The sequence below is a fragment of the Alligator mississippiensis genome, chromosome 12 (assembly GCF_030867095.1).
Source record: "Alligator mississippiensis isolate rAllMis1 chromosome 12, rAllMis1, whole genome shotgun sequence".
In the NCBI taxonomy this organism is placed as follows: Eukaryota; Metazoa; Chordata; order Crocodylia; family Alligatoridae; genus Alligator; species Alligator mississippiensis.
The window spans coordinates 28,487,866-28,505,158 of record NC_081835.1 but is presented as its reverse complement, the minus strand read 5'-3'; the positions used below and the strand labels follow the sequence as shown (position 1 = coordinate 28,505,158).

Genomic DNA, 17,293 nt, shown 5'->3' with positions numbered 1-17,293 from the left:
AATACCGTCCGTACAAAACTTCAAAACCTATTGTGCTTCAATGACAATTGAGAGAAATAATAGTGTTGATGTTACATATATATTTAATTGTTTGGTGAATATTTTCCAGCAGGCCAGTTGAATGACTGATTATTTTGCTTGTTTTAATTGAATTGAATAAATTGTAAGGGTATAATTAAAATCAATATGGTTCTTTTTCTATAACAGAGCAAAAAGGGGTGGTATTTATAAAAGCAGAACTGTGTATCATATTAAGGTTGTTTAGTGGACTTCATGGAAGCCACCAGTGCTGAAGTTTCTAACCACTATCTCTGTATAGTCTTGTACCATTTCTAAAGATAGTAATTCCCACGTAATGAGCATCTGTGCAACCTGTCGTGCTTAAAAAGAAAAATTCTGTGCAAATTTTTATCTGTAAAAACATTTAACAAAAACAGATTTGCTATATAAAATGTATGGTAATACATCTGTCTCTTTCAGTATTTTTCCTATTATTTGCTAGCTCATCCCACACCAAAAGTAAATACTCAGTATAAATAACAAACGAAACCCACAAATAATAAAACAGATGCCTGCACCTCTTAGTCGCTTCCTTTTTATATCATTAAGTATTGCTATGGAATTACTCTGGCCTGCCTTCTTATATATGACTATGTAGAGCAGTGATGTGGTTCAGGAAATGATCGTTGCACACAGAATGATTTTATTTTGAAATTGCCATTTGTTTCTGAAGCACCCTCATAATTGTTGTTCATCTTCCTCAAAGTGGGAAAGACTTGGCCTTATGTTTTACTCTAAACCTGCAGACACAACTTCATTTCTTTTTTGTGTTTTTATGACAAGGTATTTAGCGGAATTTGCAGATTAATTGGAATTGGACACAGCCACACCATTAGCACTTCTGCTATGGCCTCAAACTTGCAATATTTGGGCTGTCAATGGTGGGCCTTAGTGCCCACACCACCCCAGGCCCTGCAGACATAACTAGGAGTTGGTAAAGCACAGAGACACCCTGAATTAGTAGCATGACTGTGGTAGCAGCCCTGGACAATGCCTTTTGGGATGGGGGTGCAAAAATAGCTGACAGCAGCATTTAGGGATGTAAATACTTTAACAACATTTATTTAACTTCCTCTTATTATATCAGTTAAATGATTAACCTATAACACTTTGACTTGGCCCTTTGACTGGACACAAGGGGAGGAGGCAAGCCCTGCCAGACTGCACAGGCCCCGAGCTAAAGGATAACCAGTATGCTAACTGGTTATTGCTGCACTTATTGGTTAAACAATCATTTAACCTTTCACATCCCTAGCAGCATGACAGCCTGCTTGCCTCATGCCACAGCTGCCCTATTAGATCTCTACCTTGCATTTATACATCCGTGTCATGTGTGTCAAATTCTTTGTACAGTTGCAAGAATTTAAGTTCAGCATGTACAGCTCCTTTATCTTGGGACCTAATAAGCCAAACATTATGACCAGTAGGCACCACACTAGGCTGGAAATTTTAGATTCTTTGTTCAATTAAAGAAAGACCTCAGCTTACTCACTGACCCTGTATTTTCAGTGATCATTTTGTACTCCACAGTATCTAGCTTTTTACTCTGTAATTTTTTCCCCCTTATATTTAGGGGGTGGCTTTCACCACTGTTCAAGTGATAAAGGTGGAGGATTTTGTGCATATGCTGATATCACACTGGCTATTAAGGTAAGAAAATGTAAAAAAAAAATTCTCTACTTTTTGTGTAAATAAAAAAATATTATTTTAGAGTAATCAAAACTGTAATCTCATTTATATCCTAATTGATAGGAACAAAAACACCCAATATTTAGAAGGGGATTGATCTGAATGTTGTTTAGTGTCTGATGTTACAGCATATAATGTATGCATTGATTACTAGGCCTGTGCGAAGCGGCAAGTATTCGCTTCGGATTCGGCTGATTCGGAGGGACAGTGATTCGATTCAGAGATTCGAATCACTGCCCTGCTTCAATTTGGCTGAATCAGATCTGAAGATTTAGTGCCGCTTCAGAGATTCAGCCATAGACTAAAGAGAGGCAGCAGTCTTCACTGCTCTGGACATAGCTGCCTCCAGCTGGTAAGTCTGTTGCAGTGGGTGGAGCGGGGAGGGAAGGGGCATGGGGTAGGGCTGTGTGAGACAGCATCGTTTCATTTCGACTTCCGTTTTGCCATTTCAAAGGGACAGTGTTTCCTTTCACTGTTTCGAAGCACTGCTCCGTTTTGTTGAAACTGTTTCGCTGTTTTGACGCTGTTTCAATGTGTTTTGATATTTTGCCCATAGGCTATAACAGGGAATCATAAAAATGCCTATAACTTTGTTATTTCTTGCCTGATTTGGATGAAATTGCAGTGGTGGTAGCCCCTTTTGAGGTTGTGAAGCCTGCCAAATTTCAAGGAGATAGGTGCAGGGGCTTTTGTGAAATTGTACCTCAAACTGTTCAATACACAACTAATATCGCTTGCCAGCAGCAGCAGACTGCTGTCATCCCGCACACAGATCCCAGGGCCCGCACACCCTGGGAAGAGTCCAGGCGGAAGGGGGCAAGCGGCAGCAAGGCATAGCTCCCACTCCCAGCACTGCCATGCCTGCATCCTGCGACCCCCCTCTACCCCTCCCTCAAGTCCTGCACTCCCCTGCCCCAGCTGAGCAGCTTGTCCCAGCCTCAATCCCTCCCTTCCCCACACCCCTTCCATCCTCCTTCCACCCACCACAACCAGCTTACCATCTGGACGCAGCTCTGTCCAGCGTGGTGAGAACTGCTGTCTGTTTAGTCTATGGCTGAATCTCTGAAGCAGCGCCAAATTTTTTCTGAATTGATTCGGAGGCTTCCAATTCAATTTGGATCTTTGAAATTGATCTCCAGTTTTTATTCAGATTCAGAGATTTGGCCACCAAATCAGGCTGAATCTCTTCCGAATTGAATTGGCTACCAAAGCTTCACACAGCCCTATTGATTACCATTGAAGTGGTGCTAGATATGCGGTGAAGAGCTTCAAGTTCAGATGTCTTGAAAATAAATAAAATGTTGTCACAATTCTCTCTCTGTAAAATACTTTCCAGTTACCATAGATTAATAATCTCTTAAAATCCTCAGTGGGAGCTGTCCTTATCTTGCAATTGGACCCACAGTATCCCTTGTTTGCAACAAAGACGGCAGTCAAAGAAAGGCATCCTCCCTCCCAGATCCAGTCACAGTATCCGGCTTATAAAGTTTCATGCAAAAAGTATGGATGCCTCTAAAATAACCTCTGACAGGGAAGGGGAAAATTCTGGAATGCTTGACCATATTTAGTATTGTATTTTCTGCAAACAAGCAAGTATACTTAAGTTGAAGGAAGAACCTCTTGTAACAAATACTTAAAATTTCACAGGAGTACATTTGCATAACAAGTCATGAGATAAAATAATATCAGAAATAACTGGTTTTGTGTATGCTAGCCTGCGCATCTCAAAGATTAATCTGAAGTTAGTCTCCCACTCATTACAGCGCAAATTGGGAGGCCAAAATTCTACCATATTTTACCCAAGTACAGAAGATATGTCTGCCATTCATGTGTTAACAATTAAGACTTGTTATGGTTATGCCTCAAAACATTTTTGAATATCTTTAATATACTTTCTCAGCCATGTGGAAGAGCAATTAAATGCATTTCAGTGCTGGTTTATGAATAACTTCAGCCAAGTTGATCCTACCAGAACATTTGCCAACTCTTAGAGAGAGAGAGAGGTTTTGTTTTTTTTACATGAATATAGTCTGACGTGTCACTATAATTAAGATATGGTGAATTCCCTACATAATACTTGAGAAATATAAGTCCTTGATTACAATAAACCTGCACTGCATCTTCTTAATAAATAAATACAGTAAAAAAAAAAAAAATCAGTACTTTTTTTTTAGTTACAAGACCTAACTCGGAAAAGCAGCCTATAAAATAGGGTCATATGTAAGATATGACTTGTGTATTCTTGTATATCTGGTCCATAAGCTTCTCAAAAAGATAGTTTTATAACCTCAGAAAATAGTCTATAATTCCATATCTCTTCCATATATAAACTTTCTATAATGAAGTTTCAGAATGACCTAGCTGTTAATTTGTTACACGTGTGTGCGTACGTGCGTGCGTGCGTGCACGCGCGCGCTTAGAGGGATCTAGGATTTTGAAAAGTGAGGTGCAGGAGCAGTGACCTGCACCTTTGGTGGATTTACTCCCTCACTTGTAGCCTTGCCTCCTGCCCTCTCCCTTCCCCCCCACCTCCAATGGGACTGGCAGACCATGCTGCAGGAGAAGCAGCTAAGAACTTCTTTTAAGTCCCTGAAAGCAGTAAGAATCTCCCCTTCCCTCTTCTATTATTCTAGCTCAGTAGTATGTCCCCTCCTCTCTCATTCCCTTCCTGGCTCTCTCTACTCACATCTCTGGGTGCAAGAAGAGGAAACCTGCCTGCTGCCAGTGCTTCAGCTGTGCTGCAGGGAGTGACTGTGTAGGGAGCTGGATTCAGCCAGGGACAGTGGCTGCAGTGGATGGGTTTGCCTGCTCCTGGGCCACTCCCTTTGCTGCCATTGTCTCTGGATGAGCCCAGCTTGCTATGCAGCTGATCCCTGCAGCCCCAGCTGGAGTGGGGCAGGAGCGGCTCTGGGGCCTCTCTGGTCCCCACATCAGCCATGGATAGTATCAGTGGCAAGTGCGTCTCCCCTTCCTCAGAGGCATAAGTAGAGAGAAGGAAGGAGGAACAGGAGGGAAGGGGATGTGCCACTGAGCATAGAATGGAAGGAGGGGATGCTGAGGATGTCTTACCTACTTTGGAAACTTGGGACAAAAAATCCTGTGCTGCTGCTCCTGTGGCATAGTTCTGACTCCTCGGGGGACCCAGGCATCTGGGGCCACTGAGCTAGACTGTGAAAAGTGGGTGTGGTTGTGTGTGTGTGCGCATGTACGCTTTGTGTTCAGCTCAAAACTGAAATATATGATGTGAATATCAAGCTTCTAATTTGATCTCATTCAATTTCATAACTCTTTTTTTTTTCCCATGGAACCTATAATTCCAGTTTTTATTTGAAAGAGTAGAAGGAGTTTCTAAGGCCACAATTATAGATCTGGATGCTCATCAGGTGAGTGATTCTTCTATTCAGTACTGTAAATGTGCTTTGCCAAAAAAAGAAGTCATCAGTAGATATCATCTTTATAATATCTTTATAATATAACAATAAGATCATAAAAATCTAAGTTACAGAGTGCAAAGTTAAACCTAGTGCAACAGAAAACTTTAATTTAGAAATGAATTTTTAGCATTGTTGACATCAAATCAAGCATGATAATATATTTGATTTCATTACTTTACCTGATGTTTCTTAAATTAATGTTATATTATTAAAATATTTTCTCACTCTACTTATGGAATTGCTTCTCATTTCTTTAAGTCAGTGGTGTCAAACTCATCTGGTACTGTGGGCCAGGTGAGGGCCCCTGGGCAGGTCTGCGGGCTGGATCACATCATCCCAAAATCAGCATGCAGGGTCAGTTCATTGGGGTGCTGCATGTAGTATGTTCCTGGGCCACAGTCGGTGCATGATGGCTCCACTTTGGGGCTTGCACTGCAGTCAGTGTGAGGGCTGGACCTGGCCTCATGGGTGCTGCCTTCAGTGCAGGGAGTCTGCAAGGGCTACACGTTGCATGCAATACCCCACTGAACCCGGTCTTTTGTGCTGGCTCTGGGGCCGGTCCAAATTGAACCCCAGGCCATCTGTACATGCCAGAGCCAGCACTCAGGGCCAGTAGGCAGTGTGCCATACTACAAGCACAGAGTTGCAGCTTGCACACCACTTGTAGCGCAAACCTCAGAGAGGGCTGGCGTGGTTCATAGGCTGGATCTGGCACTGTTGGTGCTGTATGTGATATGGAGCAGCCCTTGTGGCACTTGTAGTGCAAACCCCAGAGAGGGGCTGACACATGTTGCATATGGTGCGTAGGCTGGACCTGGCACTATGAGTGCAGCATGTGACACTAGCAGGGCAGCATGGGGTGCATGCTGTACTGGATCTTCCCTGTACCCTGGCTTCAGCGTAGCCCAATCCAGACTAGCCCTGAAGCCAGTGTGCATGGTAAGTATGGTGGTGGAGAGCTGCATGCAGTGTGCACCCCATGCTGATCCTCACAGCTCCAGGTCCAGTCATGTGCCAGACTGGCTCCTTGGTTGGTCTAAGACGGGGGCAATTACTTCAGGTGGAGGGCTGCTTACTGTATTTAGCAAGCCATTGAGGACCTCATGACAGGCAGCCAGGGGCAGATAAATATTAGTTTTCTAAATTTTTTAGGGGCCCCGCGGGCCAGAGAGAATGGCCTGGTGGGCCGCATCTAGCCCGCAGGCCACGTTTTGCCCACCCTGGTCTAAGACCTACAGTTTGTATGTTTGATACCCCTGCTTTAAGCTACTGGAAAATCTGCTCTTATCTATTTCTTTGTCTGCCAATCAGTAGTCTGATAGTTTCTGACAAAGTACCATTGATATTCAGCTTCAGTTGATGATTCTCTCAAGTGCCGATTAGCTTACCTAGATTATGTTTAGTCAAATATTCATATCATTTTTATTGTTTGTTGTTCATCCTTTACTGACATTTTTTGGTCACTTGCTCACTTATACTTTAGCTTCTAAACTTTTCATGATTTTTATCTCTTGCATCTTAAGCTGTGGGCTTTAAACTTTTTTGCCTCACATGGCAAGAAAAGCGCCAGCAAAGGTCATTTAGAGATACTGAGATAGGATTTTGAATTCAGAGGTGCAAAGGGGGGTGTTCTTAATGTTGCTCACCAGTTTAAGGGTCCTGTAGCCATGTCATCAGCAGGTTCCCTATATTGCAGATTAAGGGTATGTATATAAGGCTTCTGTGGTACTTAGAAGGCAAGGTAGATTTGCACCTTGTAGACTAATTAAAGTACATATAGCACAAGCTTTTGTGAGCTGAAACTCACTTTATTAGATGCTGTTCTGTGGCACTTTCCAAAGCAGCTTTCTGTAGGATCTTGCCCCTCTGACCCTCACCCTCCCCTTCCTTGAGAACACCAGCAATAGAGCCATCTGGGTGCCTTTCCCAGGTCCTTCTCTAGATTGACTTGTGCAGAGCAGAAATGGATAAGTAGAGTGCACTTGAGAAATGTTCTGCTGGGAGCATGCCAAGAGGTGATTGATGTGGATTTTGGCTTTGGGTGATTAGTTTGGTCATCATACCTCCAGGCTGAAATACTAGAAGCTTGATTGTAGAGCGAGTATCATTCACAAACAATATTAATGCCAGTGTTGCCATTGCCAGGTGTCTAAAAATGAATCAGACCTCAGAAATCATTAAGATGGACTTAAAATCATGCAGTAAGAAAATATAATACTCCATTCTGGGTTGACTTTGTTTTCCTCCTGCATTTAGGATGTACTGTTTGTTTTCAGTTCTCTGTCTTCAGGACTGAAAGAGTTCAGAATTTCCTGTTTTTAGTGGAAGTTGAGATCTTGCCCTAACTACTTGATTCCAGTAGTTGGGGTTTAAAGAACCATTAAATATGGTAAGATGCCCAGTAAAATCATGAGAGCTGGAAGTACTGAAGTCTTATCTGTTGTTTTATCTTGTCACGGCAGGGTCCTACAGGAGAGCCGTGATCTCAAGGCCCCCTTCCCATGCCAAGTTGGCCCAAGGGTACCCTCAGATTCTCGCCCGCCGCATCTTTGATGTTCCAATATATGTTAGGGAGGCTGCCTTACGTCTTCTTGGATGCGGTCTGCTGTAACCTGTGGCCCCGTGGACTCCCGGACCCCTTGTGGGTCTTGTCCTGCAAACGGGTGCTTTGGGGCACCCTAGCCTTATGGGCTATGCGTGGCTCCGAACACCCCTTTTACCACACCCCAAACCTCGCAGCTGGAATAGACATTGTTCGGTCTCTCTGGTCTCCACTCCCTCTCTGGCACTCAGGCTCTGGACAGCCCTGTCTCTCTCTCTTCCTGTGCCCCCTCTCAGGGCTTTTCTGAGTAAAGCCACCCCCTCTCAGGGGCTCACCATGCCTGCACTGGGGCTTCTCAGCAATGCCCCCTTCTCTGGGGCTTTTCAACTGCCCCTCTCTGAAGCTGGGGTCTATGCACCCCAAATGCTGCGCCCTCACTGGCGCTTGGGTCCTCACACTGCTGTGAGTCCCCTATGAGGCCTCCTCCAACCCCTAATAGCCTCAGCCAAACCACCGGTGATAAACAGCAACACAAACTCGAGCCTCTTGGCTATAGTTTAAACATAAGCCGCCCGGCTATAATCACGCTTTGCCTACCGGGGTTCTTCATCCCACTTCCATCATGTGCTGCTCCTTCAGCAGGCTTCTCCTCTCTTCTGCAGCAGAGAGCTCCTTCCTCAATAGCTGCTGGCAGGGAACTGCCTCTGGCTTCAGCTCCTTGGGTTTATAAGGGAGCCAGGCCGTGCCCCTTTTGGTCAGCTGACCTCCTCGTTGCCCAGGCAACCCACAGCTGGGCTCTTTATTCCCTGCTAGAGCTCTTTCCCCGGCAGCTTCCCCTCTTCAGGAGCAGGGCACCTCAGTGCCCTGTGACATACCTGTATACATAATTGGATGTATCCCTGTAATTTATTTGTCTTCTTTTCCCATAAAAGTTTCCCAGACAAATTATGTCATGTAAGCAAAGGGATGAATCCATAAATTCTTGCTGCTTATTAAGTTAAAATTCAGCAGTCTTTCCTTGCTCAGTAAAGCATGTTGGAGCCTTAAACTTCACTCCGGAAAGCTTAAATGCTTTGCTGAGTTGAGGGTCTCTGTTTTCTGCAAGGTTGGGGTGGGGGTACTTGTAAGCTGTGTAAATATAATCAGTAATTGAAATGTTTTGACTTTTGGTTTCTTATTAGGACTGTGCGAAATTTTGCCAGTAATTTCATTTTGATGCTGTTTCAACTCATTTCGAGCTTGAAACAGCGAAATTAAAACGAAACAGAGAGCTTTGAAACAGCCTTGAAACAAAATGAGGCAAGTTGAAATGTTTCGAAATTTTTGAAATGTTTCAAGTTTCGAAGCTTAAGCTGGGCTTGCCTGCAGGGAAACAGAAACTAAAGTAAGGAGAGGGAGGGGTGGGAGGGAAGGAGTACTCTCTTTATTGACTGTGATCCTTCCCTGAGGTCCCTTCCAATCCCAGTGCTCTGGGGGAGGGATGGAAAAACTGCATAAAAGGCAGCATTGTTTGAACCTCCCTGCTTTCTGCCTCGGTGTCAGTTGAGTGAGGGTGCACCTTAACACACACACAATGTCACCCACCCATGTCACGAGTTTTGTCTGTCCACAGCCAGAGGTGCGGGGCCCCAGAACCCAGACTCCCCTGCACCTATCTCCTTGACAGCTGACAGGCCTGCAGTTTTTACCCCCCTGTGCCCCAAGACGGACACAGTCCCACAATCGCCCATGTCACGAGTTTTGCCTGTCAGCACCCAGAACCCAGAAGCCCCTTGCACCTATCTCCTTCAAAGCTGGCAGTCTTCATGGCCTCAGCAGGGGCCACCACCTCTGCAGTTTTCACCATGCTGCGCCTTAACACACACAGTGTCACCAATGTCATGAGTTTTGCTTTTCCTCAGATTGAGGTGCAATTTCCCCCAAACCCCTCCACCTATCTCCTTGAAATGTGGCAGGCTTCCTGCAAGTTTCATCTAAATCAAGTCAGAAATGACACAGTTGTAGGCTATTTCGAGTTTCCCCATAATAGCCTATGGGCAAAACATTGAAACAGCGTCAAAACAGCAAAACTGTTTCGACAAAATGAAACGGAACAGCAGTTTCAAATCAAAATGAAATTTGAAATGAAACGCTGTTCCCTTGAAATGCAAGTCAAATCGGAATGGTGCTGTTTCACACAGCCCTATTTATTATGAACCTTCTGGAGAGAAATAATTTATTCAGATCAGCTCTTTTCAAGGTGAATCGCATGGAATCATCTTATTATATCTAAATCTTTTCCTGCATGATAAACCAGGAACTGGAAAATAGGAAACAGTATCCCATTCTACTGGCTTTTATTTTTTTGCTTCTTTTTGGAAGTATTAATTCTTCCTTTTTGGTATTCTTTGGTTTTGTCTCTGAGCAAATGCAACTGTGAAGGCTTTGTAAAGCTCATGGTTACATCCACACTTTAACCATCGTGTGTTCTGGGTTCCAAAAACAATTATTTCAGACAACAATTATTTTTTACAGAGACAAAAAATTCACAAACTGATGTGTGCCTTTTGCTGTTAGGTTTTCAGGTAGAGAAGGGAACACATATTTCAGCCATGCACACATTTTGATATTAAGAGACTTCCCCTGATAAGAGCTCTGACAGGCAGATAGGGCACCTATACACATGCCGGATGCCTGCTTTCACACTTGCTAGTTAGCATGTGTCGGAGCAGACTTGATTTGCTAATTAGCATACTACAGCAGCCTTGGTGTCATGTCAGCATCCCCATGCTTCAAAATACCAGTGGTGGTGCTTTAACTTAGTGGGCCAGGGAGCAGCCTTCTAGTGCCCCTGGCTGGAGAGCTCACCTGTGTAGCTCTTGAGCCATGGGGATGGAACGCACATATGCTCCAGCTTCTGGGCTGTTTTTCTACCAGTAGAAATGAACAACTGTAAGTTGCCCTTCTTTTGTGGATTTATCCCTTAGAACTCTTACTTTTGAGGAGAGAGCCAAAGAAAACAATCTTTTCTTGCCACTGCAGCTTCCGACATGTTGTGCTGTTACAATCAACTTTAAAGCATTCTTTGGTAAGGGCAACCCTTCCATTGTATATCTCAGTTGAACTTGGAGTTCTGTGAGTGAAGATCATCTTGCATTCTTGTGCATGCTTATTTCACGGTTAGATGTTTTGAATTCAATAAGCTAAAGAAAAGCTAGATTAAGGAATGTCTTGGATGGATTCCTAAACAAGTCTTATTTATAAGAACAAAAAACACACAAGCCCTACTTTATTTTTATTTATCAAACCACTCTTAATCTGTTTGTTTGCATCCTCTGGGCATGGAATGATTTTTTTAGTGGTATGTCAAATATGTGGTCTGTGGGCCAGATTTGGCACATAGAGGCATCTCACCTAGTCTTGCAGGACTTTAGGGATGGACCTGCTACTGAATTCCCAGCCACAGATGGGCACATGTGTTGGCAATGAAGGGAAGTATTAAACCCAGAACCACCACTTAGCCTGCCATTCTTACTGTGTCCAGATTTGGCCCAGGGGGGCTTCTTGCAGTCTGTATCCAGCCTGGGGGCGCAGGTGAGTTTAACATAAAATCATAGAAAATTAGGGTTGGAAGGGACCTCAGGAGATCATCTAGTCCAACCACCTGCTCAAAGTAGGACCATTCCACCTAGATCATTCCAGCCAGGGCTTTGTTGAGCCAAGCCTTAAAAACCTCCAGGGATGGAGATTCCACCTCTAGGTAACCCATTCCAGTGCTTCACCACCCTCCAAGTGAGAGAGTTTTTTTTAATATCCAACCTAAACTTCCCTTGGTGCAACTTGAGACCATTGCTCCTTGTTCTGTCATCTGCCACCACTGAGAACAGTCCAGCTCCATCCTCTTCGGAACCACCCTTCAGGTAGCGAACGGCTGCAATCATATTCCCCTTCAGTCTTCTCTTCTGCAGACTAAGTAAGCCCTGATGTAAATTTCCTTGATTTAAAATATAAAGTAGAGCTCTCAAGCAGAACACATGCTACTTAGTCTGTGACTTTTGCAGTGGGCTGTCTGTTCATTTCCAGCTGCAGTCCTACATAGAGAAAATCAATACAGTCTGGGTCTAGATCCCTAAGAGACCACCTATCTTGACAACTCCAATTAGCTGTTGTATCTTTGAATAGTCCCTTCCTTTGTTTGTCTTGGGACTCAGAATGAGAGTGCTTGACTCCAGAATTTACCTCTGTTCATGTAGCAGGAATACTTTGGCCTTTAGGGCACAATGAAAGGCTAATCTTTTTTTCGTATGCTTTGCCCTATAAAGCTGCTATTGGTCAGTGCTTAGCTTATCCTCAAGGAGGTTATTTAGTGCTGATGTTGATCATGTTGTGCTCCACACTCACACTCTCTGTTTGGTTATGTTCTGTAAATCCAAACCCATTAAGCTTTTAGGCATTCATTTTAGACTCTGGGCTGTCTTTGTGAAAAATGTTTATGCTAATCATTGGCTGAAATAAAATAATGATTTGCTGATAGCAAAAAAGGAAGGCAATTGCTTAACTTCATATAAATAAAAACAATCATTTAAGGAATACAAGATGTCGAAGTAGAATTTTTTTCTGTTATTTAGTTTAGTTTCTTTCCAAGACCTGAAGAATGGTACTTTGTGCCTGAAAGTTTGTCAGACTTCTTTCCCAACTCTTCTGTTGGTTAAATAAAGGCTATCACAAAACAAAGCAGAACAGCACTTCCCCGTTATATCTTTAATACATTTTTTAACCATCATGGCTACAGTAACATTTCAACCACTACAAATTTATTAGGATTATTTTTAAGTTTCACTTTTTAAAACCGATGTTAATAGTACTGAAATTCAAGTTAATCTTTTAATACAAGAAATACATTTTTATGCATATGAAATTTTTCTTTGCTTTTCAGACATTTTGGGGGAGGGGTCAGGGTTTTCTCTCAGCTTGATGCAGAAATCACACTTAGGTACATATGCTCACACATGCACATCTTACATTTATTAATGCAGTGTGTGTGTGTGTGTGTGTGATTTCTTCATGTCACTGAGAGAAAAAGATGTATACCTCTACAGTTGTCTTGCAAACTAAAGAAAAGAGGATAGCAGAGACAAGGTCATATTGGCTTCTCTTTCAGCTACAGGGACTGTAGCTCAGTTCTATAGATAACTAGTAGATCTTTTAGAAAAATGTATTAATTACACTAGTTCCAGTTTTTACTAATACTTCACCACTTTCTCAAACATTCAGTCAGCAAAAATTAATGGATATGATCTGAATGACTGGTTATAGAAACTCATCAAATAATCAATTACTGCGTTTGATTATTAATTATTCAGAACAGCCCTGGTGTTTAATTATATTTTATGGTTCTTAGCTATAGGGATAAAACTATCCCAATAAATTAGTGTGTTGCAAATTTAAACTGAGTTGTAGCTCCATCTTGTGGCCAGAGTATAAACATATTTTTTCTTGCATATAATTCCTCAGCATGCTATTTCTGAGTATTGTTTGGTATCCCAGAAGAAACAAGAAACTAGTTATAATTAGTTCAGCATACATAATCATCACAGCTGTCTTTACAGGAGATGAGTTTGACCTTCAGTATTTGCAATGGAAAGCCTGACTCCAGGCTTGTGGAGTACAGAATACCTTCTACTGGAGAAGTGATTTACTATGTATACCAAGAGCAAATCTCATATTTGGTACTAGGATTTTCAGCATAAATCCTACCTAATAAAGATCTAAGAGGTGGAAGCACGTGGACTTGTTCTACAAACTGCTCAGTCTGTATTGTTAGACTAATTACCTTTGTTGTCCAGAAAAAATGAAGGTGTTATTTATTTTAGCTACTAATATAATACTGGAATTCAAAGAAGAGAGAGGAAGCAAAATTATATGATTCCCCCCTCCCCATCCTTCCTTATTCCCTAGTCTAATATTTCAGTAGAAATTATTATCTTTATAGTGATAAAATACAATGTTACAATGTGTTGTTACATTACATGAATCTTTTCCCCTATGACCTTTCCTGAAAATCAATTTAAATTTTTTTGGTTATCAAAAAAACCTCTGATCCTGGTTAAGCTCCTCTGAATAGTGGCCAAATTTCTGGAATATAAAATGATGTTGGTTCAGTTACAGAGCTAAAAGTTGGGAGATCTGATTTTCTGCTCTTGGTCACAGGTTTTCATTGTGACACTGAATGATTCAGTAAGAAAGCTAAAGAACAATACCCAGTTTTTACAAGGGGCACTGTAATACTTCTAAATCTTCAGATGCCTATTATGATGCTGATTTAACAAAGCTGAATATGAAACTGATATAAGAGAAAAACCTTTAAGGAAACCAGTAAGTGAATGTGTATGGAACTTTAAATACTGCATCTTTGTAATCTTTATTTCCTTAATGCTCACAGGTTTTTTAATTCTTCATGGATTTGCTAGAATTAACCAACTGTAATTTCTCCTTAGGGGAATGGCCATGAAAGGGACTTCATGGATGATCAAAGGGTATACATCATGGATGTATACAATAGGTATATTTATCCAGGGGATGGATTTGCTAAACGTAAGTACTTTTTGAACTGATATGATCCTAAAGGTTGTTTTTTAATTGTAACAGAGCAGATACCTGTAATGAAATTACGTTCATTCTGTGATGAAATATGGTATGCAGCAACGTTATGCAAAAGGTTGGTGACGTTGGCAAAATAAATGTCATAATGGCAAAACTAGCAAATGGTTGCAGTAAACATTTGCATTGTCCGTCTTTTCTGATTAGTCCCTTCCTTCTGGTTCTTTTGTTGGCTGAGATTTGCATACAACTTGATTAAAAGAAGTCATTGAGATGTACTTCATTCTTTTAGAAGGAGGCTGTAGTTATACTTCTTCCTTTAGTCAAGACCAAACAGAAAGTTTGCCTCTATAGAGGAGATGCAGTTTACACTGGCAAAAAAGTGCTTTTGACAGCATCTCTTTTTCCCAACTGAAATTAGCTGTGTTGGTAAGAGGAGTCTTATGCCTGTTTGCCCTAGGGCTCTTGGTAGACTAGGAAACACACACATATCACATGTATCACACACATAACATTGCTATACTAGCAAAAATTTATAGCATAGGCCAGACTTTAGAGGTAGATTGTGGGGGTTGCTTTTTGTTTAGTTTTTTTAGGGGGTGGGCGGTATTTGAAAACCATACAAATTAAAAACAGAAATGGGAATGGTTTAATTTGTTTTCTATATTTTTCACATCAGGGAACAAAGTTCTTTGTTGCATTTAGGGACAGCTGGCTGGCTGTATTTTCCTACTTTTAGTCAACTTCAAAGTAATCCATTTAGGTCATTGTGTTTGTCTTAAATGTTTACTTCTGGGGGCATGAGTTTTTCATCATTTTTACCAAGTTACACCATCTACTGGTAGTTTGGTCCTATTTAAAAGGCCAGTTGTCTCCTAAATTTGGTCTGATAAGAAGTATATTGTATTACTACTTGTTTAAGAGTTCTTATGCCTGGATCATATTTTGTCAGAAAAAAAAATAAAACCTGGTTTCCAGTTTGCAGAAAATGTCATTTTCTTTTAATGTGTATTTGATTTGAAACAAACTTTTTTGAAATTTCCAGCAAATAATAGAGTTCCAAGACCTCACAGCTCTTAGTGAAACCCACAAGAACATCAATTTCCCTGAACACTGGAAACCTCCAAGTCCTCTAGCCTTAGGATGGATCCATCAGTTGACTACTGGATCTTTCAGAGTCTCTAAACCTGAAGCAGACCCTCTAAGAATCCAAGAGTTCCTATGTAATCTTGCCTTGAATGCAGTCAAAGTTTATAGAGCCCAAATTTCTAAACAAGACTTTTTCAACTCAGTAAAAGGGCATTTTCCTATCAATTCTAAAGGCATCCACCTTTTTATGTTTGTTCCATTTGATTTGAGGCATTTGCAAACAATGAAGAAAAACAGCAGCAATGATCAGAACTTGTTGACAAAACAGAGAGAGTGACATCTCAATAATCTTGTTTATTATAAAATGGAACTAGCTAGATATAGAGAGAGACACTTAACGTTGGCAGTGTAGCTTTGTTGGTCATAGTCCTCTCTGGTAGGCCACAGGGACCAATTGCAAAGGCACTTGCTTAGCTTATAATTTATCAGGTAGCTCTGAGCTCTCCAACTTTGAAGTGGCTGCATGCCCTTCAGGCTGCACCAGTGGGGTACACAGGCCCCTGAGCTGTCTGCCACATTGACATCTCCACTCACTCCCATCGCTGCACTGTGCCAGCCCTGGTCTCACCCTGAGCACCCTGCGCCATGCTGTGCCATGCTGCACTGCTCCTTAGGTAGTCACAGAACACTGAAGCTGAAGGAGGGAGGGGAAGTCCAGAGACTCTGGCTGCTTTTGCAGCCAAAGTGACTGGGGAGTCACAACTGTGGCATGTGGCCACCAGTTAAACAGCCCAGCTGGGGGGGTGGGGGGGGGGAGAGGCAGGGGAATGGAGCCCCCCACCACAGCCCTAGGCTCCCCCTGAGCTGGGGTCTGCCCAGCTGGGGGGCCGACTCCGCTGGGGGTTCTCCCCTCCTACCTCCCCACCAGCAGGGCTGGCTGCACAGCCCTGCTCCCTGCAAGTCTCTGCCTCTGACCTGCAGGGGGCAGGAGGAGCTCTAGTTTTGGCCCCCCAGAGCTGGGGTCTGCCCAGGTGGTTTCCCCCACTCCTGTCTCACCCCCCTCTGAGCTGGGGTCTGCTACTGGTGCTGAGCTCCATTGGGATGCACCAAGAGGCCTGTGCCGGGCAGTGGGACCTGATCCTTGCCTCTATAAAGCACTCCTATGCCCGCTGCCGGGTAGGGGAACCCTTCCCAAAGCATAGGGCTCCCCCCTGCTGGGCAGACTCTAGCCCCAGGTGGGGGGGCTGAGACCGGGTGGGAGACTTTGTTCTCTTCTCCCTGCTGTGGATCAGAGACAGAGACTTACAGGGGGCAGGGCTGTGCAACTGGGCAGGGATGGGGAGCCCCTCCCCCATGATGCAGGGCCTCCCCCCATCTGGGCAGACCCCAGCTTGACGGGCCAGGAAAGGGGGCTCTGTTTCCCCCCATGTGGAGGGGACAGCAGGGGGTTGGGGGCCTGTGTTGGACAGCCAATGAAGGATGGCTGAGCTCTGGTGCCCTTAGTAATGTCTGGTACATTGGGAGGCAAGTTCTTTTGGTAGATATGATATCTTTCATTAGATCAACTGAGTAGTTGGAAAAAAGTTCTTTGCAAACCTTCTGATGCAATCATCCTTCTTCAGACATAGGGAGTCTCTGCTGTTCTGAGTCTCTTCTGTCCTTGGACTCTCAGAATAGCAGAGACTCCCTATCCTGAAGAAGGGTGATTGTGCCTGAAAGCTTGCAAAGAGCTTTTTTCCAACTACTCAGTTGGTCTAATAAAAGATATCACATCTGCCCAAAGAACCTTGCCTGCCTATGTCCTTAGACCAACATGGCTACAACCAAAAACCCTGGTACATTGAGAGACATGTGAGCGCACCCCGTACCTTCTGATCTTGGCCAGTGCATGTATCTGTTT

The 17,293-nt window shown here is 43.0% G+C and overlaps 1 protein-coding gene across 4 annotated transcripts in view; it reads left to right on the top strand.

Annotated features, from left to right (window-relative positions):
- Positions 1-17,293, top strand: part of HDAC11 (histone deacetylase 11) — a 99,205-nt gene that overhangs the window by 61,598 nt on the left and 20,314 nt on the right. For 3 of the 4 annotated variants that reach the window (XM_006275175.3, XM_059715826.1, XM_019495447.2), the window contains exons 6-8: positions 1,634-1,710; positions 5,070-5,132; positions 14,202-14,298. In XM_006275175.3, the coding sequence (XP_006275237.2) occupies positions 1,634-1,710; positions 5,070-5,132; positions 14,202-14,298 (237 nt within the window). The remainder of the gene's footprint in view (positions 1-1,633; positions 1,711-5,069; positions 5,133-14,201; positions 14,299-17,293) is intronic. The other variant, XM_014596830.2, reaches the window with a different exon arrangement.